At 45.3% G+C, this 13,866-nt stretch overlaps 3 protein-coding genes across 3 annotated transcripts in view; all 3 read right to left on the bottom strand.

The window, feature by feature from the left end:
- Positions 1-2,790: 2,790 nt before the first annotated feature.
- On the bottom strand, positions 2,791-4,281 carry gja3 (gap junction protein, alpha 3). The gene has a single exon (XM_056289759.1). It carries the CDS (start codon positions 4,279-4,281, stop codon positions 2,791-2,793), a length of 1,491 nt encoding a protein of 496 aa, XP_056145734.1.
- A 3,261-nt stretch (positions 4,282-7,542) lies between these two features.
- On the bottom strand, positions 7,543-11,707 carry gjb8 (gap junction protein beta 8). Its single transcript, XM_056289760.1, has 2 exons — positions 11,535-11,707; positions 7,543-10,442 (listed from the first exon to the last, which is right to left on the bottom strand). The coding sequence occupies exon 2, from the start codon at positions 10,407-10,409 to the stop codon at positions 9,603-9,605; it is 807 nt and encodes a 268-aa protein (XP_056145735.1). The 5' UTR covers positions 10,410-10,442; positions 11,535-11,707; the 3' UTR covers positions 7,543-9,602.
- Positions 11,708-12,276: 569 nt separating this feature from the next.
- Positions 12,277-13,866, bottom strand: part of LOC130120335 (lambda-crystallin homolog) — a gene marked incomplete at its 5' end in the record, with an annotated part of 33,043 nt that continues 31,453 nt past the window's right edge. Inside the window, one exon of the mRNA XM_056288885.1 lies at positions 12,277-13,518. Coding sequence (XP_056144860.1) covers positions 13,414-13,518 — 105 coding nt within the window. The remainder of the gene's footprint in view (positions 13,519-13,866) is intronic.

Here is a 13,866-nt window from a genome sequence, read left to right as displayed (position 1 = left end):
ATAAAGACACAACGATATTGTGTAATTGAAAACACCATCCCCATGCAGGTGCAACAGAATGTCCGTAAAACGCCCAAACATTTGGTTTGGTTGGTACCATAGAAACTGAATAAGAGTAGAAAGGTCATTCCCATTCAAATCGACATAAGCCGGGAGGTCAGAGCGGCAGCCATTTTAATTGAGCCATTGCCAAGAACTGTGACTGTTATAGCGGGCTAACTTCCGTATAAACTTCCGTATAAACCGACTTGCGGCAAGTCGCGGACTCTTATATATATATATGTTTTTTTGTTTTTTGTTTTTTTGTTTTGTTTTTTTGTTGTTTTTTAAGTCGCGGACTCACTGAGGTGAGGTTTTGCAGTAACGACCAAACGAGCAGTGGAGTAGTACGAACATTTAAGGCCCCACTGAGGTGCGTTGTCACCATAACAACTAACAAGAATCGCCATTTACTTTTGAACTACCCAAACGACCACGGCAAACAGTTCAATGTCCGTTCTACTCATTTAGCTTCTATAGCTGGTAACTGCCATGTGTTGTCGTGGCCCTGAAAGAACTTCCTATGCGAGGGAGGATTTTCAACAGCTACCTGTCCAATATTATTGCATCCTTACATCAGTCCCCCCCCCCAACAAACACACACACACACACACACACACACACACACACACACACACACACACACACACACACACACACACACACACACACACACACAAACAAACAAACAAACACACACATACAGTTAATAAACCGGTTTAGACGCTGAAACAAGGGCTCTGTTAAGTTAATTGTTAAGTGTTGTTGGCAGAGATCCTGTTTGAAAGTGAGTGCCTAAGTTGTGAGGTGACCAGATAGCTAGTGCATTAACATTCACAGGACAGAGAGACGCCAATGGTGTACAACAGGTGAAGTAGTCAGTTAAAAGTGTGGATTCATTAAAGATCTCTAAGCATCAAGATGAACACGACAAAAAAGAAACCGTCGAGGTTGACCGCACCCTGGCATTTTGACACTCTCAACGCCAGTAGTTGTTTTGTCCTTTTTTTTTTCTTTAGCTGTTTTGCAATCACAAACCGACTACTACAGGTATGCAATTATCGAGTATAATTCAATTCAGTTTTTAAAAAAATAGCACTTTTCAGAATAAAACCAATGAAGTAGCACATGTAATGAGTGAGAGTGAGAACCTTCTTAACACACAAAAGTTGTTCTCAACATGAAGATGAGATGATTAAAAAGGGCTGTGTTTTCTGGTGGTGACAATAACCGCCAATCGTCTAAATAGAGACTCGATAGTCTTTTGTTTAATTAAACATGCTTCTGCTTTGAAAAACGTCGATAATCTGTTTGTCAGATGGTGGCCCTCTACGCCCCAGATGTGTGACTCTTAAATCAGTGTAGCTTTTTTGTTGTTATTGTGCAGTTACAAGGGTGTGTCGCTCTCTCAGACATGTCATCGTATGTCAGGTCAACGGAGGCAGGTGTGATGGACTGGGTTTTGCGGGGCGGGGGGGGTGGGGGGGTTCAAATATCGGTTTTAGAAACCCGGTGAGAGCTGGTATTGCAGGTAAGAGTTTGACCAATGGTTTTGACCCATATCACTCCATCCGTTTCTTGTTTAAGTGTATTATGAGGACTTATGGGAAAGGAAGTGGACTAGACAGTAACTGCCTAATATAAAAATCAGTTCAGTCCTTTTCATTCCTTCTCAACACAAATATTCATCTGTCTCTACCCGCACCCAAAGAGTGGATAATGGGTAAAAACCAAGCCAGAATATGTCTGCCTGCGGATCTGTTGGTGAATCAATGAGTTGTAGCTTAACGTGTACTGTATTCATGTACAAAACACAGATCGTGTCGGTCTAGATATCTACTTCCTGAATGAAATATGTGGAAAACAACACGTGCTTATGTGCACAAATCTAGGAAGTGTCACAGTCGAAGGCCTACCAGGTGAAAGGTCAAATGGAACAAGCTGTCATTCAGGAGTCACCCATGGCACTTTTGATTGTAAAGTTCAAGAGCATGCACGGCACCTGAACGCCGCTGATTTTGCTTGCAGGACCCTGATGAAGGTATAGAAAAATGGATTGACCTGATGCATGAATGTACAACCTGGCATATTAAAACATTCAATATATGGTATCTTTACAAACAATGCCGACTACCTGTGGTTCCTCCACATAAAAAAGTGTCTCTTTTCATAGTCGGTCCATTTTAGGCTTAACAAAACAAGCAAGGAAAAAAGAAGAAAAAAGAAGAAACATCTTGAAATATTTCCGCTGTGACCTAAATCAAACCAAACTCTTTGGTCAAATGTGTCCATGTTAATCTAGACTCATAACAAGCATAATGTCCTCCCAGTTCTGTCCAGCGCTTGTATACCAATTTGGCTTGTTAGCAACTGCACAGTCATACTTTGTGCGCACGACTAAGACCATCAAACGACAAAACTCGCCTCAATTAGTCTACAACTCACCGATTGCACTGTTAACGTCAAACTGCCGATGGTGAACTCACTCCAGCCTTGTGTAACCCCCAGTCTCCACTTTCCTGTCTAAGTCGCCCTTCCTCTTTTGTGCGTGCGTGTGTGTGTGTGCGTGTTTGCGTGTGTGTGTGTTCTGTTTGTTTTAACTTTGCTTGTTTTGTTCATGTATGATTTGTGTCAGAGTCACGCCTTATCTGGGGCTAGGGAATGTAAAGGGAAGGGGATGGGGGTAGGAAAGGACCTACTGAGGTGTAGGGTGGTGTGTATGTGGATATTCTGGGGGGAGGGGGGGGGGGATCAGACAGCCAGGTCATCTGGTCTGGCCCTGACGCTGCTGCTCTTGCTTGCTCTACTGAGCCGTCGAGGGTCTGTGCCGACCGTCACTGGAGGCTCATGCATTTCCACTGTGGTGGTGGTGACGTGGCCCTCCTCCGGCTCACTCTTCCCACCCCCCCAGCTGCCCACATTGGAGCCGGGGCTGGGGCTGCTGCCGCTGCTGCTGGTCGTCGTGGTGAGAGCGGTGGCGGTCGTGGTGGTCGTAGCAGCGGCGGTGTTGGGGTTGCTGATGTCACTGTTGTTGGCCTTGCCGGCGGCGCCGGTCGGGAGAAGCAGGGCAGCATCGGCGGGCAGCTGCTGCGCGTTTTTAGCATTGCTGACTGAGGAGAATGAGGAGGGTGAGGGGGACGTGGCCTTCATCTCCCGAGTCTGCTGCTCGGTGGCTAGGTTGGCCCAGTTCTGCTGGGCGGCCAGCCTGTGGTTGTTGTTGTTGCTGATATAGTAGTGGGAGGAGGGGGAGGGCTGGCGGAGACCCTCCTCCCGCTGGAGGTCGTTCATCTTCAACGTGCCCGACGAGGTCACGACCCCTGCTGCTGCTGCTGAGGTGGGTAGGAAGGCCCTGCTGCCCGCCGTCACATCTGTGTAGTTGGGAGGGTAGCTGAGGCTGGGCGGGGCAGTTCTGGAGGGCGGGACCATGCTCTCGGGCTCCGCAATGTCGGCTCGGCGCAGGGACTCGTGGTCCGGCGCAAACTCATTCGTCATCCCCTGTTTAACTTTCTTCCATCCGAGGTGATAGATCTCTAACAAATTCAGCAAAAGAGACACGCAAGCCACCACAAGCATAAATATGATAAAAATGGTCTTTTCAGTGGGTCTGGATATGAAGCAGTCCACGGCATTGGGGCAGGGCCACCGCTCGCACTTGTACAGGGGCCTCAGCTGGAAGCCATAGAGGAAATACTGGCCCAAAATGAATCCCACTTCAAACAGGGTCTTGAAAATTATGTTGAACACGTAGGTGCGCAGCAAAGCGCCCCTGATGCGGATTTTGCCGTGCTCATCCCTGATGGGCGGCTTCTCCTTTTTCCCGCCGCCCCTTCCTCCTGCTCCACCCGCTTCCGCTCCATTTCTGTACAGGAGTTCTTTCTCCTCCTGGAATCGATTCGCCTTGCGCAGCTCCTCCTCCTTCTCCTTCCGTTTCTCCTCCATGCGGACGATGTGCAGCACATGGCCCAGGTAGATGAGCGTTGGCGTGGACACGAAGATGATCTGCAGGACCCAGAAGCGGATGTGCGAGATGGGGAAGGCCTCGTCGTAGCAGACGTTCTCGCAACCGGGTTGTTGCGTGTTGCAGGTGAAGTCTGACTGTTCATCGCCCCACACCTCTTCGGCGGCGGCCCCCAGCACCAGGATCCTGAAGATGAAGAGGACGGTCAGCCAGACTTTTCCGATGACCGTCGAGTGCTCCTGAGCGTTTTCCAACAGCCGCCCCAGAAAGCTCCAGTCACCCATGCTTCAAGATTTCTAGCCTAAGGAGAGAGTACAGGCTGGAGTGAACAGAAAGGTGGACAAAAGACAATGGGGTGGACAAAAGGGGAACAAAGAAATAAAAGGAGAATGTAAGGAAGTGAAAAAACAAAACAAAAGAGAGAGAGAGAGAGAGAGAGCGAGAGAGAGAGAGAGAGAGAGAGAGAGAGAGAGAGAGAGAGAGAGAGAGAGAGAGAGAGAGAGAGAGAGAGAGAGAGAGCGAGAGAGAGGGCAACGTCAAGGAATCTGCTGAACAGATCGAAACGCTGTGAATGTCTGAACGTTCGCCACAACCTGGTCATCACACTCATTCAGTGAGGGCGTTTTCATCGGCCTTACCCTGACGTTAAACTGTCTGTATGTTGGAGAACACAAGGAGACGAGAGGACACAAACACGGGTGGTTGTGTCGCCCCCTCGTTGACATATTTCTCTTTTCGGTTACATAAAACATCAAACGCTTTTGGCGAATCGAAGTATTTATGGACGTCTGCAGATAGCTATGTGTGCCGTAGACAGCGGTGGCAATCGAAAGGCATAACACAGCACTTCATGAGGGCCCGTGATTCAAACACCCAGCTGCTATTTAGCGGCTAATGTACTGTATGGGCCAGGTGTTTGAGCCGGCCGTATTTCACTCTCCCCGTCTCTCTCTCTCTCCCTCTCTCTCTCTCTCTCTCTCTCTCTCGCTCTCTCACCTGCTCGCTTCACTGCCCAGCAGGCATGTGCTGAGATCAACATTATAATGTTCGAAAACAGCAGTTAGCAGAGATGGGACACACACACACACACACACACTCACGCGTGCACGCCCAGACACACACTCGCGCGCATGTACACGCTCACGTGCACATGCACACAGCAACACACACACGCACACACAACTCTTGCGCACACACACGCACGCACACAAAGCAGAGACATTCATAGACACAGATAGCAGACGTACAAACACACAAACCCTCCCGCTCTCTTTCACAGTCTGTCTCACCTTCCCATTGCAGAAATCACCTAAAGCCAAAAGGTCAAATCTAAAGCTGTAACTTGCAAAACCAAACATGTTGGACCATCTATAGGAAATCAGCCTGTTAAAAGTATTAGTGAGTCAGGGTATTTCATTTATGCCTTATACACAGCCGTCCTTAAACATGTAAAGGAGAAAACATCCATTTAGTTGTAATTTTAAATCAGATTTTTTTTCTTCCTTTCTAACAGCAACTAGGATGAACAAACCTTGTAGCAGGCGTTAAAAAAGGCGTAAAAATGCGTAAAAATTGGACATGTTAAAACCACATTTCAGATGGTTTCTGCTAGGCGGTGGCAGAAGACAGGAGGGGCTGGATACTGTGCCTTTATACCAGATCGTACTCTTTATCCGCTTATACATCGTTTAGGAAATGCACATGAACATGACAGCAAATGCCCATCGCTAATTCTGTTGAATACACAAAGAAAAACAAACACGCAAACGAAACAGTGACAGAGAAGAGGGGAGGGGGAAACTTACTAAAATTTTCTTGTGTTAAGGGTAATAAATCCATCGACTAGGGTTCATAAAATGTGTGACACCTGCAAGAGAAAAGTACAGTTTAACAAACAGGGAATTCTCCACATCACACCCCGGTTCAGTCGTTGTGTTCAATTGATTGACTGATTGATCGATAGACTGATTGATTGGTTCAGTGATAGATTGGTTAACTGATTGATCAAAGGGTGCAAAAAGCACGGCAAAAAAAGGTAGAAAAATATTTCAGATGGCTTCCCCCTTAAATAGGACTTACTTATTTATCTATTTCCAAACTAAAAAAAAAAACAGACTGTTCAGGTCAAGTCAACAGATCTGAAAATTTGCCTTTTTAACTAACCCATGTTAATACTTACTGTGGATGTGACTGGGGAAAAACACGCCTGTTAGAGTTTTTGACATATCCATCCTTATCTTTGTCGCTGTAGCAAATGCCTTTCGGTCATTTACAGTTTATTGGAGGCGGTTTGCCTTAGATAAGCTACATACAACATTACATCCTCATCACCCAGGCCTGTTGTAGGTGTACATTTGCGTTATGTCGTGTGACATTAGCTGTAAAGCAGAGCTACACACGATCAAAGTGGACACGGCCAAGTTCAAATACAAAGACATACCTCCCAACCTGACAATACAGAGTGTGCCAGAGTGTCCATTGACTCCCTTCTAACATGCCAACCTTTGAAACGCTTTTGTCCCCCTCTCGTTATAACAGGGGACACTTTAATCCCATTTGCCTATTTGTTATTAATTAGTCTGGGATTTCAGCATCCGTGTGAGTACCTCATAGGACTAAGGAGGAGAATATGCATAGTTTTGCGTCATACCTTTACAGGGGAGATGCCATACTTAAATACTGAACGCAACATCCAACATCTGCCAAAGGTGCCATTATTTTGAGTGCGTTGAAAAGCATATAGACCTCCCAAGGTACCCGGGTATTCCCCCACCCCACTCCCCCATCACCATCACCACCACCACCTCTCTCTCTCTCCCTCTCTCTCTCTCCCCTTTCCCTCCCCTCCCCAAAAAACCTGGCACCTCTGCCAGCTTACCAAACTCTTTTTAAATGATGCCGGCCCGAGTTATTCATGCAACGAACTTCTTTTAACACGTCGAGTCTGTCTCGGCCCAAACTTGCGCCAGAAAAGTGGACTCTAGTGTTTGGAGGCGGGTGGACCTTGGAGTCGGGGCACCGTAAAGCGCTGCTGTCTCCCGTTTGCAGCCATCGCGACTGTCACATTGTGTGACCATGCATGAGTGAATGGACAGAGTCATCATGGGCCCGTCCCAGATCACGCCACGCCCCTACGTCCACTCCGACAAGTCACCACTCCGGCTGCACGCGCGCACACACGCGCGCGCGCGCATACACACACATAGCCGGTTATCGTTAAGACGCGTTATGTAGGAGAGAAAAAAAAGCAGAGAGAGAGAGAGAGAGAGAGAGAGAGAGAGAGAGAGAGAGAGAGAGAGAGAGAGAGAGAGAGAGAACTGTTCTGTTCGGCTCAAAATAACTTTCAGTCATAGATATTGATGATGTAAGGTAATTGAAAGTGTTCTTTACAGGCTAATCCGGTGTGGACCTGTTGGAGAGAATAGACCTAATGTACAGCTCTTCATACTGTAAGCGCGCGGGCGTGAGTCAGCCATGTTACACACACACACACAAAATGAACCAGGCAGGACTGTTTCATTAATTTATCAAAAAAAGTTGTTTTAATTAGGGTCAAAGTGCACACGTAAGACAAAAAGTACAAAATAAATTTAGCCTATAATAAACACAATTCAGTATTAAATCTCACGGTTAGAAAATGGTCCAACAATTACTGTTACTGTTATGAACTGTGAAAACATGGACAGCAACAAGTTCCTGGACCAGAGTTTTAATGTTTATTCTTAAAAAAAAGAAGTAAAAGAATTGTCTCTTGCCACATTAATAAAACAAGCTAATAGATGCAAAGCTGATCACAATTTGGCATAAAACCTCATTCATATAACTTGCATGATGAAAGTCATGTAGGCTACAGATGACTCCTCTGATTTATGTGATGTGTGTGTATTGGTATCGTGCTCCATGTTGACGTGTGGCTCGGCTCTTATGAATGAAACAAAAAACAACACGGATGAGAGTTTTACCGTCCACGTCACGACACCGACATCACCGTTATGCCGTTACACATAAGGGCGATTAACTCCTGCACATTGCGGAGGTGTGACCGGTCCAATTTCTCTATTCCTGGACGAACGGAGGACAAATAACATGTTCACTTCAAGATCAGCCCTGGTGTAACTCACATTTGGGAGGGCTGCAAGTGATTAGCATGGCGTCTAAGTTAAGGCACGCGCGCTGAAAGCTGACACTATACAGCCAGCTGGGGTCAGTAGGTACACACACACACACACACACGAGGAAAGTAAATCCATAGACAAACGTATGAAAATAAACAGACCCATTCTTTAATTCAAATTGTAAACACGCACTTTTCCAATTTAACCAGATTGGAGATGATTAAATCGCTGCGGCATATTAAAATAACTCGTGCGGGGGAAAAAAAAGAGAAAAAAGTGTTTTTCCAATGGTAGCCAGAAGGATTGAGGGTTGCTTAACATTTAATATCAAGCTAAACAAAAGATGTTAAGTAGTGAGTCTACAAGGTTATCGTGGAGCAGCAACTATATACAATGTAAAATTTGAACTCTAATAAGTTCATATTTCGCCCAGTTTAATACATCAGGCTCATTCTCTTCAAACTCCCGTCTTGTCTGTGTAACTTTTGGCAGTAGTACACCTAATATATACTTCACTGAAAGCCACTTTTAACTTCAAAATGTTTCCATGCTTCATTTATTCGTTTCAGTCATTTAACTTGTTTACAGGAGATGATGTTCACCTATTGAGTGTGCGTGTATGTGTATTCATAAACCATCACACTAAAACGTCAACTCTTGTAAACAAGACGACGGAAATCATAAAAGGCACTTGAGGGCCTTTTTATGTTAACTTCTATTTCCCCCTTCACTTGTTCTGTGCTGTTGCAGGCGACACTTTCACCCACTAGGGGTCACTGTCGTCTCATTCTTCTGGTCCACCGAGACGGACGGTGGCACGTTCAAGCAACTTTAAAATATTATCAATAAATTAAGTCAACAAATCTTTTCTATTAAAAAAATCATTAATTTTACTACCTTAAAGGGAGTCAGGGTGATATTTGTAAAAATTCGGAAGGTGCTTATCTATTAAAGTAGGAGGAATCAAGTATGTTTCATCAGCTCTATGAAAAGTCGACTACACACAAGGTCTTACAGTAACAAACACTGATGGGGAATTTACCAGTTAAATCATGTGACTATATCATTCACAACGGTGCGGGGCTTCTACAAATTCCTCAATAGTCTCTAAAACAGGACAACAGACAGTATTCATCCATGTACTCGGAGGTATAAACCCTGGTGCCAATCACGTCCATGCACCGTTCACCAGGCAGCAACACATCAAGTTATTCCCCGTAGGCTCAAGAAGTCTTGCCACATTGCCCTGACAAATTTAATGTGATCTTTTGAATTGATGTTGTTTTAAAGTGTCACCTAGTCTAAGAAACAGGATTTACAAGCCTTCTCATCCTGTCAGGGAAAATTTCAAGGGGACATCCTTCAAGGGGACGTACCTTGTCAGTCTGATTAAAAACAGTAGACACAGGCTACAGTAAAACTAAAACCTTTTTGGCAGGGTTGGGGTTAAGATGTGGACTCGGATCCAACTCTACAGCAGTATAGTGACCTCATTTGCTCTTGTTGCTGGTTGAATCCGGGGCCGACATCAGGAACAACTCATTTTTCTCATTCTGCAGCAGGACATTGTCTGAGGTCACCCTGTTAGGGTGGGTGTAGGCTCCATTCCTCTTAGACACCCTGTTGGAGCACCTCAGTAATGCCTTGCCGATGAGATAGCACAGCTCAGCCACGTTCAGCACCATGCAGATAGCTGACGAAGATACCATGAAGATGGTGAAAATGGTCTTTTCTGTGGGCCTGGAGATGAAGCAGTCCACCTTGTTGGGACAGGGCCATTGCTCGCACTTCACCAGCCGGGGCATCTGGAAGCCGTCATAGACAAAGTAGAGGGCATACATGAACCCGCCCTCAAAGATGAGCCGGAAGAACAGGCTGCAGGTGTATGTCCACCATAGTGGGCCGGTGATGGGCAGACGCCTCCTCTTCAGTGTCTCCAGGTCGGTCTCTGTGGCCTTCTCGCCGCCGTTGGAGGCCAGCATGGTCCTCTTGTCCTCTCGCTTCCTGTAGGTGACGTGCATGGCCACCAGCAGGGCTGGCGTGGAGACAAAGATAAGCTGCAGGCACCACAGGCGGATGTGCGACACAGGGAAGAAGTGGTCGTAGCAGACATTCTTGCAGCCAGGCTGCTGAGTGTTGCAGGTAAAGTCTGACTGCTCATCTCCCCATACGCTCTCAGCGGCCAGCACCAGGATGGTGATGCGGAAGATGAAGAGGACCGAGAGCCAGATCTTCCCCAAACTGGTGGAGTGCTTGTTCACGCCGCCCAGCTGGGCATACAGCGCCGTCCAGCTCATTGTGATGGTGAGGACCCCGGACGCTTAGACCACCTGTGGAGAAGGAGTTCAACAGAGTGTGACGAATTTTGAAAGGTATTGACTTATCCCTTTTTCTTAGACCGTTGATATTAACTACACCTTCATATATCCGGCGTTGTTGCTTTATTTAAAGAGTGGAAGAGGAAGAGTGGAAGGAAAGACCAGACAAAGCAGGGTGTCATGAATAGGACTCGAACCCGCAATATTACCGGTACATAGCATGTCCCTCACGCTGCTGGTCCATATCAATAAACCTATTTTTCCACCCCTAATTATTATATTTGTTATCATTAGGGGTTATTGACACATAAGTGAACAATTCTTAGATCATTAACATTTTATATTTGGGATTGCGGTTTTTGAGAGTTGACTGACGGGTGTCATGAACGGGACTCGAACCCGCAGTATTTTTATACTGGTGCACGTGCGAGTCACCCTGCTGCTCCATATTAAAACATCTATCCCATCCACTCCAGATTTTCTGCTCATATTGTGATAATATGAAATCGATAATTAAAGTTGCGTAGATTATCACTCGGTTTGTTGTCAACAATACTCGGAAACGACGGACGCACAAACGCAGAGGTGTTATGGGCCAGTCTGTTCTCATCAGGTGGGTTATATTTTCCTTGTCGGGGCAGTAAAGGGTTGTTGAAGCAGACACGAGAGAATTACGGACGTTTGGGCTTAATTAAGACCAGTCAGGGGGGAAAAAATGAGACGTTTAACAAGACATTTTGGGCCTAATCTCTTCAAGCTGGCTCTTCACTCTCTTCAGCTGAAATAATGTAAAAAAACAAACAACAAATTCTCGTGGTGAGGCGGGAAAATCAACGTGCATCCACTCTGCCAGGCTTTCATCTCTTTCAACAGTCATCATAATTTAGGCGACTTTTCTGGGAATGCAGGACCGCGTTTTACCAAATACGTGGGCCTAAACGATTCTTCGTTGAATTACACAAAACAATGAAACCTGCCCAAGATATATAGCCGTACATACCAAATTCCTTTGTTTTCGTGGGTTTTTTTTTTCCTAATCAAGTTTTTCCGACACTTTTTCCACACCTGAAATGAGGTCACTTAATATTGGGAACATCAACTCACCTGATTCTGTGACCAGCAGGCTTTCCCCAAGTTAAAACAGACGCATCATGTTTGCTGCCTTATGAAAAAGAAAAAAAAATCCGAACGTTGTTTGTTTTTATTTTATTTTATTTGCTAATAATAATAATAATAAAAAGTTCCCTAGTCGCCTATTTGCTTGAGACCTTCCCTGCGGGTTGGAGGCGGCGGTGTGGACGGACAGACCTCACCTGAGTCTTTAGAGGATTAATTACATCGCAGACACGGAGGGAGGAGGAGGGGGCGGGGCCACAGGCTCGCGGCCCCTGTAGAACCGGTCCGGCTCCCACAGCTGTCAAATACCTTCACTAGGTCATCTGCTTTTAAACTTTGCATGAAGGCTGCAATTAAATCAATGAAGGATAATCATCGAATGATTTCAACTTTAACACATAGACAAACTGGATCCGTCGCTACCCCTGTTCTCCATTAACACTGCATGCCCCTTTAGAAAATGCTCGATAATCGAAACGATCCCTTTCGTCTAGTTGTGACAGCTGACGGTGATGGGTTATAACAAGGCCAATACCTTTTTTTTCTTTTGAAATTTTAACAAAGCAAATTAATTGTGCTGTCAACCCAAATTAACATCAGCATTGAGAGAGCAACACCCATGACAAGCATGATGTCCATGTCTTATTTCTCTTTGAAGAAACAAACAGACCACACCAAGAGCCTCAGGATAGAGAAATCAATCACATATTTATCATTTGTGTGACGCAGTTTCTTTTCTTCTTTTAATTTTCTTTTATTTTTTTGCAGTTAAGGCTGCTATACTGGTAAGGCATATTAGGATCATCAAAATTCATTCCCCCAAATACAAGTCAAGTCAAACTGAATTTGTACAGCTCTAAATCACAGTTCATTCCCATATGGCTTTACGATCACATTGCTCTTTCCGACAGATCAAATTCCTTACAAGAGGCTAACATCATGTAAAGATCAAACAGTCATTCCGCAGTTTTCACAGTATTTAGTTCAATACAAACCAAATCTTACTCCCATTAGGACAACCACAGTGGGCTTCATGAAAGCATCAATCCCGAGCATTGTCTCCCACATCGTACGTGTGTGTGTGTGTGTGTGTGTGTGTGTGTGTGTGTGTGTGTGTGTGTGTTAGTGTCATTGAACTTTAGTAGATTTAAAAATATACAAATTTAAGATATGATTTATAAATGTCATAGATGGACTTGATTTAAATGATTTGCCTTGAAAGTGACAATATCACATGGGCGATCAGCTAAATAAAGTGGTGGCATAATGTTGAATCATCCCAGCGTTGCATACAGCCAGTCCACAAAGCCTCTTTTTAAAGCAACACAGGTCTCATCGTTTCATGTTTTTGATTTATGCACTCAGCAGTCCTCTTGTGGCCTTACCGCGAGATCTAAATCTATCAGGACTTCTAAAGACATAACCCAATGTGTAATTTCCTCCACCCGTCCCCATCCCAAGCTTAGTGGGGTGCCAACACAGAGAAGGGGAAACGAATCAATCATGTACAGATTTGACTCTTTCCATAGAGAGGAATTGGTTAATGATCCTGCTTTCTTTTTTTTTTTTAGCGGAAATCTTGCTGTGTTCTCTAGGCATGCTAGACAGAAAATGGAAAATGGTCTGGCATGAACTTGAGTCAATTTTTATGATCCCTGACAAGGAAAGGCACATGACCTCTAAGACAAAACCTCATCATGCCACTTTTAACTGTAACATCACTGTAATCTACTAAAATTAGCTGCTCAGAGCAATTTACCAATTGGCTGTCCTGATTGTAAAGAAATGCACAGTCAGAGACATTGCAGTCTCCAGGTCAGCAGCCACAAAGCGCATTGCTCATGACTGTGGGCCCCGGACGCCGGCCTCAGTGCTGCTTCTTTAGCATGGCCAGACCCATGAGGAGCTGGTCCCTCCTCTCCCTCCGGGCAGACAGGTGCCGCCCATCACCGGGGATCAGCTCACACATCTCCTGCAGACAGCAGGGACAATAAATGGTGAATTAGGAGATGATAAGCAGACAGAAAGCAAACGGGTTGTTCAAAGTCAAGATTTGTTGTTTGACAAGTAAGTTTGCACATATGAAGAATTTCACCAATGTACATTACCCAACAAGAATATCTAGAAAAAGAGTATTTAGGAATCTAAAAGGATTTGCACAACTAAGGGCCCTTTCACACTTATGTTGTTTAGTCCGGACTTTCAGACTTTCCAGAAAAGTCCGAACCAGATTGCCAGGTGTGAAACCTCTTGGACCAGGGTACAGGGACCAAAGACTCGGTCTTTGGTCCAAGCTCAGGAGGTAGTCTCGGTTTAGACC

The sequence above is a fragment of the Lampris incognitus genome, chromosome 11 (genome assembly GCF_029633865.1).
Source record: "Lampris incognitus isolate fLamInc1 chromosome 11, fLamInc1.hap2, whole genome shotgun sequence".
Classification (NCBI taxonomy): domain Eukaryota; kingdom Metazoa; phylum Chordata; class Actinopteri; order Lampriformes; family Lampridae; genus Lampris; species Lampris incognitus.
Note: the sequence above shows the minus strand (reverse complement) of the source record. Positions and strands in the feature narration are given on the sequence as shown.